General features: G+C 52.8%; 2 protein-coding genes across 2 annotated transcripts; both read right to left on the bottom strand.

Moving 5' to 3' along the window:
- Positions 1 to 4,798: 4,798 nt before the first annotated feature.
- On the bottom strand, positions 4,799 to 6,138 carry FOXS1 (forkhead box S1). The gene has a single exon (XM_036245697.1). It carries the CDS (start codon positions 6,050 to 6,052, stop codon positions 5,060 to 5,062), a length of 993 nt encoding a protein of 330 aa, XP_036101590.1. The 5' UTR covers positions 6,053 to 6,138; the 3' UTR covers positions 4,799 to 5,059.
- A 2,246-nt stretch (positions 6,139 to 8,384) lies between these two features.
- Positions 8,385 to 17,772, bottom strand: LOC118618644 (interferon regulatory factor 4-like). Its single transcript, XM_036245031.1, has 8 exons — positions 17,493 to 17,772; positions 12,443 to 12,632; positions 11,787 to 11,884; positions 11,153 to 11,264; positions 10,968 to 11,033; positions 9,903 to 10,277; positions 9,160 to 9,278; positions 8,385 to 8,919 (listed from the first exon to the last, which is right to left on the bottom strand). The coding sequence occupies exons 1-8, from the start codon at positions 17,721 to 17,723 to the stop codon at positions 8,827 to 8,829; spliced, it is 1,284 nt and encodes a 427-aa protein (XP_036100924.1). The 5' UTR covers positions 17,724 to 17,772; the 3' UTR covers positions 8,385 to 8,826.
- Between the last annotated feature and the right edge of the window lie 2,185 nt (positions 17,773 to 19,957).

Here is a 19,957-nt window from a genome sequence, read left to right as displayed (position 1 = left end):
GCCAGGGGCGAGTGAGCAGGTGGGAGGAACAGAGAGTGCAAAGGCCTAGAGGTGGAAAACTTACCAGAGAACTGGTTGTCTTTTTTTTTTTAAATGGTTTCTTTTGTTATTTAGCATATATTATAAAATAATGTTAATTTTAATTTTTAGGTTTTGTTTTTTTTTTATCCTCACCCAAGGACATTTTTCCATTTTTTGTTCAGATAGAGTGGGAGGGAGAGAGAGGAAGAGAGAAACATCGACGCGAAAGGGACACATCGAGTGGCTGCCACCCGCACAACCAACCAGGGCCGGGGACTAACTGCAACCGAGGTACATGCCCTTAGCGGGAACCGAACCCGGGTCTCTCTGGACAACAGGCCGACACTCTAACCGCTGAGCCAAATCAGCCAGGACTAATTTTTAGGTTTTAAGTGACTGTTTTCTTACTTCCTATTTTATTTTATTTATTTATTATTTATTTTTTAAATATTTTATTTTTTTGATTTTATTTTTGTTACAGATGTTTCTCCTTTTTTACCCCACTGACACCCTCCTCGCCATCCCCCCCCGCCCTGTCCCCAGTTTTGTTGTCCATGTCCATTGGTTATGCATACATACATATAAGTTCTGTGGTTTATTTCTTCCCTTCCCCCACTACCCCCTCTTCTGGGGATTGTCAGTCTGTACCCTAAGAGAATTGGTTGTCTTAACTTGGAGCAGGAGGATGAGAGTCTCCTTTGTGTACAAGAGCTCAGTGTGCCCTAAGGACTGTGGTCAGGAGCAGGCAGCCCTGGTCTTTCCAGGGAATACCAGGCAGGGCTCTGGCCGAGTCTGGCCTGTTTTTAGCCTGGAAATGCTTCCTTCAGCCCCACCAGCTGCCTCCCTGAGTTACCAGCCAATTACCAATAGGGCAGGAATGGAGGATTAGGCACCTCCAGACCTACTGGGATGGAGGTTTTGCCACGTGCAAAGGAAGGGGCAGAGAGGACTGGCTGAGGGTACAAGGCCCTCTCGAGCAGCTGTCCTATGTTCCAACTTTACTGTCATTGACTGAATTGTACACAAGGTGTGCGGCTTTCCCACATACCTGTCCTGGGAGTTGGGATCATTAACCCCACTTTACAGATAAAGAAACTGGAACTCAGAGAGGTGGATCCACTAGCTCAAAGTCACACAGCAAGGAAGAGGAGATGCCAGGAGTTAAATCTAAAGCCTTGTATATATAACAGTCTCTCCTCCCTTGCATCCCTCCACCTCCACAGTAGCTTGACCTTTCCTTGGGAGGAAGTCAGTTTAAGGGGACATGCCCCCAGGGCCCAAACATTTATTTACGGTACTCAACAAACACTTGCATTGTAGTTTCCGTGTGCTAGACTCTGTTCTAAGCACTTTGCAAATATGAATTTATGTAATCCTCACAGCAACCCCATGGGGGTAGGTACTGTTAATGTCCATATTTTATAGACAAACACAGAAAGGGGAAGCAACTCGCCCAAGGTCACACAGCTAAGAATCGACAGGACGAGGATCTCGCCCTTATCCGCAACACCTACTGCCTCTGGCAGCCAGGCCTCTAGGGAGGTGGGAGCCTGTGTGGGGAGGAGGTGTTTGGGCCCAGGCCTGGATTCCTGGGCTCTGTACACTCCCAGCAGGCGGACATGCCAGGCTGGCTGACAAGACCTCCCCTTTCCTTCCTCCTCATCACTTGGTGACTCTGAGTGCCCCGCCCTCCGAGGGAGAGGGTCTCCCCACCCCTGGCCCAGGGGCTGCCTGGGGTGTGGGAAGGAGTGTTGAACTCTGGGCAATGGAATGCCAGAAACCAGGGAAGGAAACGGGTGGGCGGAGAGCTGGAGGGGAGATAAGATGTGGAGGGTGGAGGAGCCTCTGAGGAAGGCCCAGCCCTGTGGGTGGGGGTGGCCTCCTTGGGGGCAGGGAGAGCCGAAACCAAAGGACTAGCAGGTGATGAACTTCCCGACAGTCCTTTGGAGCTGCCAAAGGGGTGGGCAGGGCTGCCTCTGAGCTCAGGGGGCTTTCTTTTCCTGCAGCCCACATGACAGGCACTACAGGGTGCAGAGGGGATTCAGAAATCGAGCAGGATATGCCCTGTCAGCTCTGATATTCCAAGAATCTGAGCTGCTGTGATTAAACACTGGAATATTCTGAAATACCACTGGCAAGGCCACTCTGTACCCTTTTTTGCTCTAAACTTCCAGGAGGAGGAGTGGGAACTGTGATCCCCTCCTTGATCCCCTTCGGACAAGTCTGCAGTGCAAAGGGTCCTTCCTTGAAGCAGAGGCAGATGGGGTGGCCCTTGTCCCACAAGAGCTTAAAGCAGCAGAGGGGAACCATGGATAAGTAAAGACAGTCCTGCGTCGGCCTTGCTGGGTGGCCTTGGGAACGTTACTTCCCTTCTCTGGCCTCTGTCTCACCATCTACGCTGAGGGGCACTTTCTGGGGCGGCCCAGCTTGGCCATTCTGAATCTCTGCTAAGCGCTGTCCAGACCCTCCAGGTGGGGGTGGCCAGGCAGGAGCCAGAGGGTGTCTGTTGGTCATGGAAAGAATGTGAGGGCAGAAGGCCCAGTGGGTGGGGTCCGCAGGCTGGGCAGCAAGCAGAGGGCAACATGAGATCATGATGTCTGGGCCTCCTGGTCCAGCACCTCTGGGGATGAGATCCCCTCCAGATCATCCCCCAGGTCACACCCTCCTCTGGGACCCAGACTCAAAAAGTCAGGCTGTTCCCCTGCTCCCCCACACCCTCTGGGGCTAAGGGAATGAAATCAGGGCCAGAGAGGTGGGCACTGGTCCAGTCTTGTACAGCGAGTCCAAGGCAGGCACTGAGCCCAGGGTCCTGCTTGGGGATTGTGGCTGAGGGGGGCCTGTCTTCACTTCTTGGCTATGTTGGGAGCCAGAGAGGGATGTGGACAGGGGGTCATGCCCAGAGCTGAGTCTGTGTTCCTGGGTGTAGGTGACTCTGCATGTTTCCCCAGGGCAAAGGGTGGGCAAGGGGCACAGCTTTCTTCTCCCCAAGCCCGCACCCCAGTTCAGAAGCTAAACCTCCTCAGAGGAGGGCTGGCCAGATGCAGAGGCCTGGGCTCCCTGAGGCAGGCCGGCCTCCCCATCCTCCTACTAGCTCAGGACACAGGCTTGGAAGGGACTGGGGTCACCAGGTCTCCACAGGAATGCACCACAGGGAACAGTGCCTAACAGAGGCCTCTTTCCCTGACCCAACTGAGAAAAAAAAAACCCTCCTCTGAATCTGCTTGTCCTGGTCTCTATAACTGTCTGTCTCTGTGCATCACACATACACGCTGAGGCATACTGACCCACACAGGCACACACCATTGTGCAAACCCACATAGGAGCCTCCTTCCCCTCTCCTCACCCGTGCCCCACACGGGACCTTTCTCTCCACCCCTGTCCACTGTGAGGCTGCCCAAATGCGACAGGGCAGACCCTCTTTCCTTCTCCCCATCACTTGATGGGTTCCAGGCTGGGGTCCAGCCAGCATGGTAGGGAGGGGCCCCACAGCTGGCTGGGCACTTTCTCAACCCCTTCTGGCCTCACTCAGCCCCCACCCTGCAGGTCCCCTTTCCACCCTGGCTCTGGAGTCTGTGGGAACCAGACAGTTGGGGCTGTCCAGCCAGGCTCGCTTCCTCCCAGGCCCCAGGGGACCTGTTCAGGGAGGAGGGAGCAGCAGAGACTGAAGTTGGTGTGGCTGCCTGCCCAGGAAGGGGCTCTGGAGGGGACTGGGCTGCCTGCCCGATGAAGGGGTCTCCAGCCCCCTGGGTGTCACCTTGTGGGACATAAGACCCTCCAGACCTCTACACCAAAGACCAGAGAGGGGGTTCCTCAGTATCCTTGGCCCTTCTCTTCTCTCCCTGTACCCATGATCCAGATGGAGGAACTGAGGTTCTGGAAGGATGCCTCAGCAACTCTGGTATTAGGGGATGTGGGGACAGTGAGGTTTCAGGACCTTTCGTCCGTTCCTCTGATGGGTGCCACGATATACCCATTTATCCTGCTTCCCCGAGGGCTCTGTCACTTCTGATCTGTACCCAAGACAGCCACTCCTCTCCGCCACGAGAGAAACGCTTTCTTAAGGAATCAGCAGGACGGCTCAGATGGCTGTGGACTCAGAGAGGCCCCATTCGTGTGGGAAATCCAGACGAGGATCAGTGCCTGCCCTTTGAGCCTTGAAAGGCAGAGCAGTGCCCTCCTGTCACTGGCCTTGACCCCCACGCCCGCGCTTCTCCCGGACACCGGACACCACCAGCTCTGCTTCCACCCCACGTGCTGCCTGCGTCCTCTCTCAAACTGCATGCCAGGGGCTGGGGGCAGAGCACACAGACCTAGTTCTGATTTTCTCTCTGCCACTCTCGTGCCATTGGAGTCTGAGCTAGGAGCCCCAAACTCTCCAAGCCTCAGTTTCCACCAATGTAAAATGGGGATATTATTCCACACCACACAGGATTTGATGAGATGGAATAAATGTCGCAAATGGTCGGTTATTCTGACCACTCGTGATGGGGGTAGCTGAGTCACAGAGTTTGGGATTGGAGAGCTGGCCCCTCAGGCCAGGCTAGCCTCACTCCCTGCCTGGTACTCTCATGGTTGCATCCCTCCTCTCTATCCCATTTCCTGCTCCCCCTTCCTCTGCTTTCCTGGGAAACTCCCTGAGAAAGTCCCCAGCAGAAGTCCTCATGTGGAATATTTCCACCCAGGGTCTCTCACCCCTGCCACACAACCTCACAACCACAGCCACCCCACACAGAACCAGGCATCGCAGCCCTCAGCCCCCAACCATCCAGCAAGCTGACCCTCATCATCACACTGGCTTTATTGGCCCTGAGAGCCACAGAGTAAATCCCAAGGGGACTCTTCTTCCCCTCACCCCAAGTCTGTCCGGAGGCCCTGGGGCTGGTTGAGTGTTCACCACTCCGATCTTGCTTCCGGTCCCGGTTGTTCTTGACTTGCCAGACCCGGGTCCTTTGAGAGCTCCCCAGATCCTAGAGGCAGGCTCAGCCTGGAGGGTGTAGTGGCAGGGGCACTGCAGAGGCTGCCCCAGGCCAGGCTGGCTTCACTCAAAGAAGAACATTCCAGGTGTCCGGTATAGGCAGGGGGTCAGCCCCAATGGGTAGCCAGAGCCTCCCTGGACAGGGAAGCTGCCTGCAACCCAGGGTTCCTTGGGATCAGCTGTCAGAGGCAGCGGGGCCCGAAGTGAGGCTGGAGGAGTGGGAGGTGCAGGGGAGGGGGTTGCTGAGGCCAAGAGGTGTTCAAGGCCTGGATCGGTGCCCATGCAGAAATTCAGGGCCTGCAGCCGGCACTGGTAACTGCTCCCAATGCTCCCCTCAGGGGTCAAAATGGGTGTGGGGGCCTTGTTAAAACTCTCAGCCTCAGAGAAGCTGGCAGAAAAGCCAAATGCTGGGCATGAGGAAGATGAGGTGGCCATGGGGAGCTCCCCTGAGGCTGCAGGCTTGTGCGTGGGCATCTCTTTGGGCTCCGCAGATGGCCGGGGCCTGACATCGGTGGTTGCTGGGCACATGCTGGCTGGCAAGGCCCCCACCAAACCCCCAAAGCTTAGGCTTTTGGGCTCTGGCAGCTCTGGCAGGAATGGGCACTGCCTGCCAGTCGTAGTGTCGGGGACTCCTGGGTCCTGGCTGGTCGCTCTGAGGGGTCCTCGGCGTGCCTTGGCAGGGCCCTTGGTGCCCTCAGCACCTGCCCGCCGGGTGAAGCGTCGGCGTCTGCGCAAGAAGCTGCCGTGTTCAAACATATCATGACAGTCGGGGTCCAGTGTCCAGTAGCTGCCCTTGCCTGGCTTGCGGTCATCGCGGGGCACCTTGACAAAGCACTCGTTGAGTGACAGGTTGTGGCGAATGCTGTTCTGCCAGCCCGGCCGGTTGTGGCGGTAGAAGGCGAAGCGGCCCATGATGTAGCGGTAGATGCCACTGAGTGTGGCCCGCTGCCCCGGGGAGCTCTGGATGGCCATGGCGATCAGGGCTATGTAGCTGTAGGGGGGCTTGGTTGGCTCGGCTGCAGGGGCCAGGGGCCCGGGTGGGGGCTGCTGTTGCATGCTGGCTGGGCTGGCCGGGCTGGCCAGGCTGGCGGCTGCCGGGACCACGGGAGCCAGGCACTGCGTCCAGGGCTGGTGTCCGGCACAGCCTGCCCAGGCTGGTTAAAAGGCCTACTAGCCCAGCCTCCCAGCCTGGAAAGGCAAAAAGGGGTGGGCCCACCAGGCTGCCCTCCCTTCCTCCCTCGCCCCCCTCCTCCAAGGCCCCAGAGGGGAGGGCAGGAGAGGCGAGGATTGGGAAGCTTTGAGCAGCTGCCAGGGGTGAGGAGTTGGGAGGGAAGGGACTGAGTGAGACCCTCAGCCCACATGTGCTGAGTGGTGGAGGCTGGGGAGGGATAGGATGTGAAACTGAGGGCTACAGAACCAGAAACAAAAAGAGATAGAGGCAGAGATGTAAAGAGACAGAGACAGTGAAAAAGACAGAAACAGAGACAAAGAGGGGCAGAGACATAACAAGAGACAGAAACACACACACAGAGATAGAGGCAGAGACATAAAGAGACAGAGATAAGACAAGCACACACACACATGCATGCATGTAGTATACAGAAAAAGTTAGAATCACTGAAATAGAGAAATAAAGACATCTACAGAGATAGAGAGAAAAAGGAATATACAGAGAGAGACACAAGTACAGACACAAGAGAGGGAGGGGTAGAAAGATAGAGAGAGACAGTCATCCCTGAGAGACAGGAGAGGTTAGAGTCTAAGTGCTGAGCTAGAGGACTGGGAGTCTCCACCGGGCTTCTCAAGTCCCCACCTCCAGTTCCCCTTTTCTCCTCTCCTCCTCTTCCCAGGCCTGTGGTCTACTTCTCCCCACAGTGCAGGGCCCTTGAGGTCACACTATTTATTCCCTGCTCTCCTTTCACTAGGGTGTATGTGGATGTGGGGCGGGGCACCTAGGATGGTGATTAGAGCCAGCCAAACCCAGTCAGCTGAGCCCCCGCGCCCTCTAGTGGTGTGGGGAGGACAGTCATTTGGGCAGAGACACCTCCTCTCAAGAGGTGTCCCAAGCAAGTTCCTGGCTCAGCCTCAGTTTCCCATCTCTAAAGTGGAGCTGGCGACTCTTCATCTGTACAAGCTGTGGTGAGGAGGCAACAGGCTCTCTTACATGGAATCCAATACCCTCTGCAAGCCGAGCACAGAGTAGGACACGGTTGAGGACTGTCACTCGGAACTGAGGCTCCCCGCCAGCTGCAGCCTTGCGCCCGGGATACAGCAAAGCCCAGGACAGACACTCAGGCCTTCTGAAGAATGGGGCAGCCTCCTTCACATTCTCCCGACCACAAGTAACCAAGTCAGATGGCACCTACTGCATGCCACTCTCCATGCCAGGCCCATTTACCTCCCTTCTCCACATTTACTTCTCAGACCAACCCTGCTCCAGAGGTCTTTAGAGCTTCTTTCAGATAGATGGGGAATCTGAGACTTAGAGAAGTTAGGTGACTTGCTTAAGGTCACACAGCTAGTGAATGAAAAAACTAGGATTTCAACCCAGGATTCTGTAACTCCTTAATGTCACCCTTCCTGTGAGGGGCAAGGATAGAGAACAGTCACTGGGACCCCACTGGAAAACAGGCTATAAACCTTAAGAGAGCAGGGACCATGCTGTTTTGCTCTATCCCCAGTCCAGCCTTGGCCTGGAACAGGTGTTCAATCAACATTTGTTGAATGAATTTAAAAAATAGTTATCTGATTGACTTCTGTCCTTTGTTGAATCATACAGTCCCCCACACCCATAAAAGTGGCTTATTAATGTATCACCAAAAGAGAGTTATTATGTTGCCATCTGTAAAAGGAGTCTTATAAAGTCAGAAATCAGAAAAGGAAAAAACATCTGATATCTGGGGCAGAAAACAGTGACTTACTGACAAAGCAAGTTCAACTGCCTTCATGGTTGAGGGGCTCCCTCCCTATTCTCAATAATTTCCCCCAACTTACAGTTTGCAAAGTTTGAAGGGGCTAGACTCCTCCTGATTCCCACTTTGACTTCTGCCTTAGGGCTCTGTTTGGGGGCCTGTCTCAGTTTCTCCAAAGAAAGTATCTACTGGTGCTGGTGGTTCAGTGGTTGGCATCCAAAGTTCCAAGTTTAGGACAAGTCCTTTGTTTTGGGACCTCCTTCTCCCCCCCCCCCCCCACACACACCCAGAAAGAAGAGAGATGGGGCACCAGATGTCCCTAGTGGCAGGTAAGAGGAAGGGTCTGGAAACTCAGAGCCCCTCAGAGGTCCCACTCCAAACAACCCTGAGGATCTAATTATTGGTAAACTCAGCTTTTTTTATTTATTTTTTATTTTGGTACATGCCCCTGAACCTGGGACTCTCTGGTCCGCAAGACAACACTCCAACCGCTGAGCCAAACTGGGCAGGGCGGTAAACTCAGCTTTAAGCAAAGCTTATAATAGATCAATCGCAGGTAAGGTCTGCTTTAGCTAAACCGCTATAGGCATGTTGGGCTCTCAACAAAGAGATGAAATCTTGTTTCTTCTGCCCTAATTGCTGTTTCTGGAATCTCAAGGTCAAGTTAGGTTTCTGCCTGTCCACCTACATAGAGTATTCCAGGGCTACATATCCTCAGCTCAGAGGTTGAAGGCCACGATTGGCTTCCGCTATCCCACCTCAGCTAGATGGTGGGTGGGGGAGGCCCCAAGTCTACTGGCTCAGTTTGGACAGAGCAGGGGTGGGGTCCACACCCTGTGGGGGGCTGACTTTAGAGGGTACAAGGAGGAAGCAGCTGCTTAGGGCTGACTCAGCTGTGTCACCAAGTGAGTGATGCCATCAGGGATGTATGGACTGGGGACTGGCCACCAATGCACTGTGGTTGTGGTGCTTCCAATGCAGCAGGAGCTCTCGCGCAAAGACTGGCTCCACCTGCGGGGATGGAAGGTGGGGCAATGAGCCAACTTTCTCCATTACTCATCCCCTCTGTTCCTGTGGGAAGTCACAGCCCTAGTGATAGCCCCCCCCCCCCCCGTTTTACATGCAGGCTCATACAGATTAGAGGGTCATATAGCAGGTTAGGGGCAGAGCTGGGACTAGAGGGAGCAGTGAGGGGCTGTTAGGAGGGGACTGGAGAGTGTGGGTTTCCACTGGAGTGGGGAGGTGACTCACATGGGCCATGATGAGCCGCTCCTGGGGCTGGTCTGGGGGGCATGGGTACTCCTCTCCAAAGCACAGATGGATCTGGTACTCAGGCTCTGGGCAACCATCCTGCAGGTGGGCCCGCAGTTCTACGGGCACTGAGACTGTAGGGGCTGGGCCAAGATGGGGCATCCCTCCTGGTGCCCACCTTGTGTTCATAGCCCATGTCCATGTCCTGTAAGCCCACATCCCCATCGCGTACCCCCCTACCCTGTGCTTGTGTCCACGTCTCTATGCTTGTCTCATGTCCCACATCTGTGCCCACTTCCAGTGCTCATGCCCCATGCCTTGTTCCCTTATGGTCATTGCTAAGCCTTTATGCCCAGCTCATGACCATTGCCACTCACCTATGCCTATCTTGTGCCCAATGTCCCTGTTGCCCACGCTATTTTAGTGCCCTAGGACAAACATGTGCCCAAGTCCTCTGCATATGCCCCACACCCAATGCCCCAAGCCTGCTCCCCGCCTGTATCTCCCATGTCTATGTCAATATCTGTGCCTAGCTCTCCTGATGCCCATATCTGTTCCCACTTCCGGTGCTTCTGTGTCATGTCCTTTGTTTCTATGTCCACCCCTTGCCCAGCATCCTTAAGCCCATTCCCTGGCTCCCAACACCCCGTGTGCCCACTCTCCTTTGTCCACATCCCTTTGCCCACTCTTGTGTCCAGCCTGTCTGTCCTGCGCCACCAGCGGCCCCACCTTCGCATTCTTACCGGCGAGGAAGCGGCGCGTGTCGAGCAGCTGGCAGGTGCGTTCACGCTCCAATTTGTTGGGCTGCGCGCGGTGCGGGGCGAGCGGGCCGCGCCAGTACACGCGGCCTTGGCACAGGCGCTTGGCGAATACTCCTTCGGGCGCGACCCACAGCAGCACGCCGCGCTCCAGGTGCGGCAGCAGGCGCTGCAGCACGCGGGCTCCGGGCGGCGGCTCCGGGAAGCGAACCTGTGCGACGCGCGGTGGCGGCCCCAGAAGACGCTCCGCGGCGGAGGCAACAGCGGCCCCCGCGCTCAGCCGGCAACCCTCCGCGGTGCGCGCGGTGGCTTCGCGCACAAGCTCCGCGCCGTAGAACAGTCGGACGTGCAGCCAGCAATCTGAGGAAAGAGGAGAGGAGGCTCCGCCAGGGGTTGGTGGCGCCAGCCACCCACAGCAGGGCAGGGAACCCTGAGGTCCTCCCAGCCCCACCTCAGGAAGTTTTGGCGGCTCCTCCAGATAAGTGATAATAATAATTATAGTAGTGGTGGTGGTTGTAAATAATTGCAGCTTCCAGTATAAATGAACTGGTAGTTGAACTTCAAAATCATAGGGCCTGGGCATGTGTACAACGAGGGCATCACACTGAGGCTCTCCCAGCCCCAACTTCTGGGATTTTAGGAGCTTCTTCCCAGCAAATATTTTAATGCTGGTGGAAATAATAACGAAATAGCAGCCTCCCGTGTGAGGAGCCAGGCCCTTGGATTGTAATCTCTCACTGGCCTTTAGGAGCTGTGACCTGTTAATAACTTTCCCAGGTTACTAGCTGTGTGACCTTGGGCAAGGTTCTTAACCTCTGGTCTGGTTTCTGCAGCTGTAAAATGGGGGTAATGGTAGGATCTATCTCTCAGGGTTGCCAGGAGAGCTTAGAAGGATGCCTGGAATAAATTAAGTCCTCAACAAAGGTTAGCTGTTGTTATCGGGAGTCTGGGCTGGATGCTTCGGGTGGGAGATAGAGGCTAGCTGGCCCCAACCTCAGGCCTTCCCTGCTCTGCACAGTGGTCAGAAGGGAGAGCCTTCAGATTCCTTACCAGAGTTGCTGAAGTCCTCAGAAGGCAAAGGGCTCCAGAGGTGTGAGGGGTCCTGGGCCTGATACCCTGAGGAAGGAGGGGAAACAGTCAGGCACCACCCCACTCTGGGTCCCTTGACCCCTAGATCAAAGTCCTGGAGGAGGCCAGGGAGGAGGCAGGGGTGGGTGAGGAGAGCCAGTACTTACTGTGGTCAACCAAAGGGCCTGGGAGCAGGGCAGCTGGTGGCAGTGAGCCCTGCTGGGCCAGCCGGGGGCGCTGCTCCTTGTCCTTATCCTCTGTGGCTAATCCGGAGCCAGCCTGAGCAGCAGGAGAGAGGGTTGTGAGGGTGGGATCGGAGTTCCCAGGACTGTCTGCCTTGGGGTAGAGGGAGGTCTGGGCAGACTGAAGGCTGGCTGGGTTTGACAGGGACTTTGAAGTTTCAGAGCTCAAGAAAGACCCTTCTCCTCATTGAGGTAAAAAGAGTTGATTGGTTTGTTGGAGGTGATGGGGTCAGAGAGGAAGCTCACTATGATAGGGGGGAAGTGCTAGAAGTGAATGGGAGACGAGGAACAAAGTGATAGAGAGGGGGAGAGAGTGATTGAATAGATGCTGATGGGGGCACTGGGGAGAGTGGAATGGACCAGACTGATGGAGGGATGGGGACAGTGAGGGAGCCAGACGATGGAGGCAAAGTGAATAGAATGCTGGAGCTGAAAGTGGTGGGACGGGAAGGGTGGGCACGGAGGGGATGAGAGCATGTGTTAGAGACCAGAGAGAGGGTGGTTTAGGTAAAAAGCGACTCAGCTGGCAAGGCTGCCAGGGCTGGAAGGACACACTGACCTGGTCTGTCCTGCAGGCTGGCTCCGCCACTTCTCTAGGGGGCTCCTGCTGGCTCTGGAGAATGACATCCTCTTCAGAAGAAGCACAAGCCCTGGTAACTGGATGGAGTAAGAGATAGCCTATTGCTTCCTGGGCCCCAAGGGAACCCCCTCAACTGAGATGATCCCAGACAGGAGTACCCCAGCCCACTGCATGATCTCAGGCAAGACCCACCTCTCCCTGGGCCTCAGTTTCCTCCTTTTCAAACAGGAAGATTAACTGGGTGGCCTAAGAGTCCTTCTGTGTTTACCTACTCATGAGTTTAAGCTCAGTAAGTCTAAAATGTTCTTTTTTTAAAAAAATCCTTACTCAAGGACATTTGGACATTTTTGCAATTATCTTGAGATAGAGCAGGAGGGAGAGAGGGCGGAAGAGAGAGAGAGAGAGAAACATCGATGTGAGAGAGACACATCTACTGGCTGCCACCCACATGACCCCAACTGGGGCCGGGGACAAACTGCAACCAAGGTACGTGCCCTTAGTAGAAATCGAACCTGGGTCTCTCTGGACCACAGGCCGATGCTCTAACTCTGAGCCAAACCGGCCAGGGCAGTCTAAAATGTTCTTATTGCCCAGAGAGCCATCCTTGGCCACTTCCTCCAGGAGCAAGATGGTACCTGGGACATGGGCATCGTTGGACACAATCTGGTAGACCTTGTAGGGATTGGAGATGTCCAGCTGGCTGCGCTCACGCACCTCACAGAAGTCGGCACTCTTGTTGAGAGCACAGCGAAGCCGTGTCTTCCAAGTGGAGGGGTCCTCCTTGTCAGTGCCCTCTAGGTGCTTGCCCTTGTATATGGCCCAGGCCTGGGGATGAGCAAAAGTATTTGGGGAGGAATAGCCTCGGGTGGGGGCTGGTGTTATGCAAAGGGATGAGGGCCTGCCTTGCTTCCCACCCTTCTCTCTTCCTCTGACCCTTTGTCCCTCTGCCTTTCCATGTTTTCCTTTCTTCCTTCCTCCCTCTCTCCATCCAACACATTCCTTGAGCTCCTACTATGTGCCAGGCCTGAGTTAGAGACTGAAGAGGGAACAAGACAGATATGGTCCCTGCTCTCAAGGAACTCAGGTCTAATGGGAGGAGATAGCTACAAACAACTCAGTGGTAATAGCTATATTCCAACTTATGAACCATGATAAGTAAAAATAAATAGGATGACAGGACATAAAATAATGGTGATTTGCTATCTGCAGAACCATAAAATTAAATCTCTACCTATTGCCACATACAAAAGGTAGACTCCAGATTATTTAAAAAACCAAAAGTAAGAGGTAAAATTGTGAAATTAATAGATGATAATGTAGGAGAAAATCTTCTAGGAGCAGAGAATGCTTGGAAACAAAACTTCAAAGGCATAAACCATAAGGCAAAAAAAAATTACAATGTGTAAAATCAGCAAGGGGCTAAGATCTGGAACATGCAAGAAACTTCTGCAAATCAACAAGAAACAGAGAGCATCCTGTAAATAAAACATTCTGAACAAAGGACAGAATGAATGATTTACAAAAAAGGAAACCATAAACCCATGAGCATATGAGTATTTAAATGCATTAGTGTCAGAGAAATGCAAATAAACACAGAGATATCACTTGTAAGCTGACAAACTCTAGCCAGTTGGATAATGCAGGAGTTGGTTGGGATGTGGGAACTGCTGGCAGGTGTGGAATGGTGCAGAGCTTTGGGACAGTCATCTGGCATGCTTAGTTAAATTAAGTATAAACACACCCAGTGAGTAGAAATTCCAGTTCAAAAGGAACTCTCACAGAGACTCATGAAGGGACCAGGACATCTACCGCAGCATTACTTGTGGTGCTGGAAAGCAAACCCGTGTCCATCTCTGGGAAAGTGTGTGTGTGTGTGTGTGTGTGTGTGTGTGTGTGTGATGGATGTCCACTATAGAGTCCTTGCAGCATGTAGAAGCATCTAGGAGCAACAAATTAAATGTACAGAGAACAAGAATAGATGTTCAGAGCGTGATCCTGAGTGAAAAGTAAGCCACAGAATGAGATCTACAACACAATGTGATATGTATAAGATAAGAAAACACACAAAATAGTAATGCCCATTTTGCAATAAAGCAAACAGATGCAAACTATTCATTAAACACACTAGAAAACACAGAGACTGTTCTGGTAAAAGGACTAAATAAACAGATTAAGAGATATGAGGGGCCACTTTACACAGGTTTATCAGAAATGGCCTTTTGGAGGAAGTGGCATTTGAGCTGAAGCCTGAATAAAAAGAAGAATGGAGATTGACAAAGAGCTGGGGGAAGGGTGTTCTAGGTAAAAGGAATAGCAAATGCAAAGGTCCTGAGGTGGGAGGAGATTGGTAGATTCAAGGAAGGCCAGTATGGCTGGGGCAGAGAAGTCAAAGGAGATGTATTGCTTGTGTTGCTCACATTCAGAGCTGGGGGTGGGGGTTTAACCAATGAATCACACTCAGCCATTGACCCCAGAGATTCCAGGTCTGGTGGGAAGCAGGGACACCAAAGCAAAGAGTCACATTCTTATGTTGGTGCCACTTGCCAGTGATGAGACCTTCAAGGCTTGATTTTGTTGTCTGTAAACAGTGCCAGTGATTCCTAACCTCACATGGTTATAGTGGGTGTAAGATGAGCAATCTATGTAAAGTGTTTAGCACTTATTCGTTACGTTAAGGGTACTCTCACTCAAAGGTAACCTGGTCACCACGGTGAGAGAGAGATCATTGTTTTGTTCACTGCTGTTTCCCCAAGTACTTTGAGTGAAAAGTAAGCCACAGAATGCCTGGCACCAAGAGACACTCACTAAATAACTGTGGAATAAATTGAGCTGGGCCTTGAAGAGTGAGTAGGAAGTTGCCAGGTGGAGTGACATTCCTGGCAGGGGAACAGCTTCAGCGAAGGCCTGGAGGTGCAGAAGAGCACGGTGCACTCAGGGAACAGTGAGCAGCCTGCTGCTGCTGGAGCTGGGTATGTGTGTCTAAGGGTGTGTGCACAGTACAGTCTCATTATTCTCATTATTTAGTTATGTTCTAAAGAATCTGCACAAACACTGAATTAGTGAATACTGACTCATTGCTTCTAGGGAAAATACAACGCTAGGTTTCTACGAGTCCTTGTTTACAACATTTTCATCAACTGATCCATACGTAACTTTGTTTTATGTGTATTTCCACAGGATACCTTATTTGATATAAACTTGATTCATTCACATTGAACTCATGGCCAACAAAACTGGAACTGACACCTGAACGAAGCTTATCTGACACACTTACGGGGTCTGTAATTTCTCCGTCAGGCTCATCATTGGCTTCTTCTGCATAGGAACACTGAACAGCATTTCAGCACTATGTAGGCTTGGGCCATTTTAAATTGTAAAATCATCAACAAAAAGCACAAAAATATTTAAAATGTGGCACTAAATAGACCGCAAAAAACATTTGTTTATGGTTTGAGAGCAGAAACAAGAAGGCAGAGCGTCACCTGTTCAACCTCAGCCAGGAATGTGCATGTCTGGTGACAGATTTTTCACTCTTCTGCACATGTCTGTGAATGGTCACAAAAGTGCCCAGGGTATTGATTCTGGGATTGCGAATTTCAGCGAGTGAGTGAATTTGCAAATATGGAATCCGCAAATAATGACCAACTAACTGTACGTAGTGGAGAAAGGGGAAGAGGAACTAAGGAAGAAGAGACAGGTTGAAGCTGGATCATGAATGTCCTGAAAGGCCAAACTTTATCCCTGGGCTTTGGGCACCAGGAAGGTGTGAAGCCAGGGAGTCACATGTGTGTCAGTGGTGGGTTTAGGGATGTTCAACGCAGCCAGAAGGATGGGGAGAGCCAGCCCACAGAATCTCTCTCCTCTGAGCAACAGCACATAAGGCCATGCAAACACTTATTGAGCACTTATTGTGTGCCAGGCACTGTGCTTGGTGTCACCACCTTAAAGCAGCTGGAGGAGACAGACTCACACAAGGCACTTATAATTCATAGGGAAAGTAGTTTCAGTGGGGGAAGCAGAGAAATCAGGGATGAACTGGGAGAAGCACTGAGTTGGAGCTTAATAAATGCATGAAATGAATGCATTAGGGAAGACTCTCTTGAGGAAGAAATGTTTAAGCGGAGCATGATGACAGTTGGCCAGATGAATGTAAAGAGGAGAGAATGTTCCAGTAGAGGGAATAGTATGTGCAAAGGTCCAATGGTGAGAGAGCCCTGAAGCATTTAGAAACTGAAAGAACTGTCGGGCTGCGTCTACAGTTGGGGAAGGGAGGGAAGTGGAGAGAGATGAGGCCAGGGAGGAACAGTTCCTGCAGGGCTTTGATGCCATGGTAAGGAGTTGGGACTTTATCACAAAGGCAATGAGGAGCCATGGAAGGATTCTGCATAGGAGAGTAGCAAGGCAAGATTTACATTGAGAAAGATCTCTTTGGAGGACCGAGGGAGAGCTGATGGACAGAGGGAAGCAGACGTCACAGCAGTTTTCCTGGTGAGAGACCATAAAAGGGGTCCAAGTACATGGACTGGAGAGGAGTTCTGTGGGGAGAGACAGCAGGTCTTGGTAATTGAGATTGGAAGAGGGGAGCAGCCAGGGTTTAGGTGCCTGGCTCTGGGGTCCAGGTGGGAAATGGGTGCACTATTCCATTGAGGGGGGCGGAGATGTTTGCAGGGCAAGCTGAGGAGTGTAGTGTTGAGGATATGTTGAGTCTGAGAGGTCTGGGGACTGTGAGCCCGCAGGCTTGGGGCTCCATGTGAAGGCTCTGGAAGGGGAGCGTGGGACATGAAGAAGGATGTCCAGGAATGGATGCCAAGAGTGCCCCAAAATAGGAGGGGAGGGTTTAGAGGCAGAGAAGCAGGGACCATAAAGTAGGAGGAAAATGGAGGGCAGGGTGAGGGGTGGAAAGGGAGGCAGAGATTCTGGAAACCAAGTGAGTGTGTTTCAAGGAGGAGGGAGGGGGCCCCAGGCCCAGACCCGCCCCCCCCCCCACACACACCTGGGGTCAAAGAAGATGACAGTGACAGCAACCTTGGATTTGGCACCTAGAAACATTAGCAGGAGGGACAGAAGCCAGAAGGGGCAGGGGAGGGGGAGAAGGAATTGGGGGGCTACGAGTGAGGGAGTTGATGACCAGGAGACTCTTTCCAGGAGAGGGGAGACCAGAGAATCAGCAGTTGGACACAGTGTGGTGTTTGGGGGTGGGGGTGGGGCCTATGTGGTTGGTTGGTTACTTATTGCTTATAGGAGAGATTCTGGAGTTTAAATGTTATGGGATAGAGCCAGTTTGGAGGAAGTTAATGATGACTGAAGAAAGGGAGGGCATTCCTGAAGGGGTAGGTCCCTGAGAAAGGCTAGTGTTGGGAAGCACAGAAAATGTCCCCAAGCTGCTGGGTGGGGGGTTTGGGGATGGGAAGCTGAGGGAGTTCCCATCAATGGCGTCTAATTTCACCCTGTGGAGAGGGAGAAGCCCCTTGAGAGGTGGGGGTGGTATAGGTCATGCAGCTGCTGCCATTCTGTTTTAAGAGGGTGTCTGAGGGTCTCCCATCTATGGAGAACACCGAGGCTAAGGCCAAGTGAGTGACCCAAGGTTACCCAGTGCGTGGATCCGCCTGTGCTCTGGGCGCTGGGGCCGTGCTCGTCCAGAGCCCTGCCGAGCCTGTCCCCTGTCCCCCGTCCCCGGCCCCTTACCCTGAAGAGCGCCGCGTCCTGCTGCGCCTCGTACCCCTGCTTGGCTGCGTGCTTCCAGGGGATGCGGAAGAGGGTCTTGCCCGCGTCCTCCCAGAGCAACCCCGGATAGCGCCCGCTCTCAATCTGCGCCACCAGCCAGTCACGGAGGCGCAGGGGCCCTCCGGCCCCAGCCTTGGGTCGCCTGCCGTCGGGGACCTTCCCTTCCTCCCTCCGCCAGGGGTCGCCGGCCATTGAGGACGCAGTGCTCCGGGGGCCAGCTCCCGGGCCCACGGCGATTGGACTCCTAGTGGGACAGCGATCCGGGGGCCACCTGAGTGGCGTGCGAAGGCGGCGAAACCGAAAGGCTGGCCTGGCAGGTTTCACTTTCCGTTTTGCCCCTTCTCCCGGGAGGCCCTGTCCTTTCGTCCCTCCCCGTGTAGCCTGGTCCAGAGGGTGTGGGGCCTCACGCGGGTCAGCTAGAGGTGCCTTGGGACGCCTAGTCCCATTGGAGGGTAAGGCGTGGGACAGCCCGGGCTCTGCCTGTTCCCAGAGCCCCTGTGGTAGGACAACAGGCATGCAGAGGCGACCCTTGCCCTACCCCTGCCTGCACCTGTGTTCTGCTCTTCCCAGCCGGCTAGAAAATTGTCAGTCCCTTTTCGGAACCTGGAGTATAGAGGCTGAAAAAGCGCAGTGCTTCTCAAACTAGGTCCCATTGGAACTGGGAGGCCTCCATCCCAGAATCTGATTCTGATCCTGGTGGTCCATGGGCCACATTTGGAGAACTATCACCTTAAACCTTGGGAGTCCCCATTTACTGATGCTCACCACAGCGCTAGGCCTGGTGAGAGCCTTTCCTGCAGTAGATTGGGTCTCACAACAGCATGTGAGATGAGAGAGGTTCAAGTCCTATAAAAAGGTCACAGGGCTAATGGGTGGGGGAGCCAGGATCCAAACCTGTATCTCTGTCCCAAGGGCCCAGAACCTAAACAGTGCCTCCCAACAGATACACCTGGAGTTTATGGATTCCTGGGGGCGAGGGTGATTCCCCTGAAAGTGCATGCAATTATTTCCATGTTTATGCATTTTTTCTAGGATTTGTATCTTTCATTAAATTGTCACATGGGGTTTGTGATCTGAAAGAGGTCAAGTAGTTCATACTGTTCCACCCCTTGCTGTGTACATGGGAAAACTGAGGCTTTAAGAGAGGAACCATCCTCTCTGCAGCGAGTGCAGAGCTGGGCTCCCAGCCAGCATTGACCAGAGGCTGGTAGCCCTGTCCCTCATGTGAACCTGTTAGAGGGACCTTCATGCTCCCCACTCTCTGTCTCCATATTCCAGAAGCCACCCAGTTCTTTTTTTTTTTTTTTTTAATCCTCACCTGAGGACATTTTTCCATTTTTTGTTCAGATAGAGTGGGGAGGGAGAGAGAGAGAAAGAAACGCTGATGTGAAAGGGACACATCGAGTGGTTGCCACCCGCATGACCCAACGAGGGCCAGGGACAAACTGCAACCAAGGTACATGCCCCTAGCGGGAACCGAACCGGGGTCTCTCTGGACCACAAGCTGACGCTCTAACCGCTGAGCCAAACCGGCCAGGGCACAACCCAGTTCTGGCAATCTTAGTCATAACCAAGGTTCAGATTCGGGCCCGTAGGGTTCCCATGGGGCATAAAGAATTTCATATAAATACAAAAGTATCTAAATAATACAAAATAATTACATCAAAGCAGAGGTCTTCAGTGAATCAGACAATTCCTTCATTTTCCTAAGTGGCAGAGTCGTTAGGAAGGTGGGGTCCATAGTTAGACTGCCTGGATTCAAATCACAGCCCCACCACTTGCTAGCTGGTGACTTTGGGCACCAATCTTAGTTCCTTCATCTGTTAAATAGCAACACCTACTTCATAGGGTTGCTTGAGGATTAAATGAGATGCAGGTAAAATGTTTAACACATTGCCTGGCCTATAGTGATCGCTCACTAAATTAGTGGTAGTATTATTGTTGTTGAGTCACAGTGTAGTGAAAATAATAATGGAAGTGGGGGGAGGGAGCATCATGAAGGATCAGGAACATCAGATCAAGGTGCTTTGTTTTTTCCTATTGATGATGGGGGCCATGGAGGGTTTTTTGTTTGTTTGGTTTTCTTTTTAAAAAATTTTTTTTCTTTATTGATTTCAGAGAGAGAGAGGAAGTGAGAGGGAGACTGATAGAAACATCGATGAGAGAGAACATCGATTGGCCACCTCCTGTATGCTCCCCACTGGGGATTGGGCCCACAACTTGGGCATGTGTCCTGACTGGGAGTGGAACTGGCGACCTCTTGGTGCATGGGTCGAAGCTCAGCCACTAAGCCACTAAGCCACACCAGCTGGACTGTTTGTTTTCAAGTGAAAGGAAAGTTTATTTGAAAAATAGAGAACTCCCACAGTGGGAAGGGGACCCAAGTGGGCTGCCCAATGGGGGGCTTTAAGTAGGGGGAAGATACC

The sequence above is a fragment of the Molossus molossus genome, unplaced genomic scaffold (genome assembly GCF_014108415.1).
Source record: "Molossus molossus isolate mMolMol1 unplaced genomic scaffold, mMolMol1.p scaffold_m16_p_6, whole genome shotgun sequence".
NCBI classification, from domain to species: Eukaryota; Metazoa; Chordata; class Mammalia; order Chiroptera; family Molossidae; genus Molossus; species Molossus molossus.
Note: the sequence above shows the minus strand (reverse complement) of the source record. Positions and strands in the feature narration are given on the sequence as shown.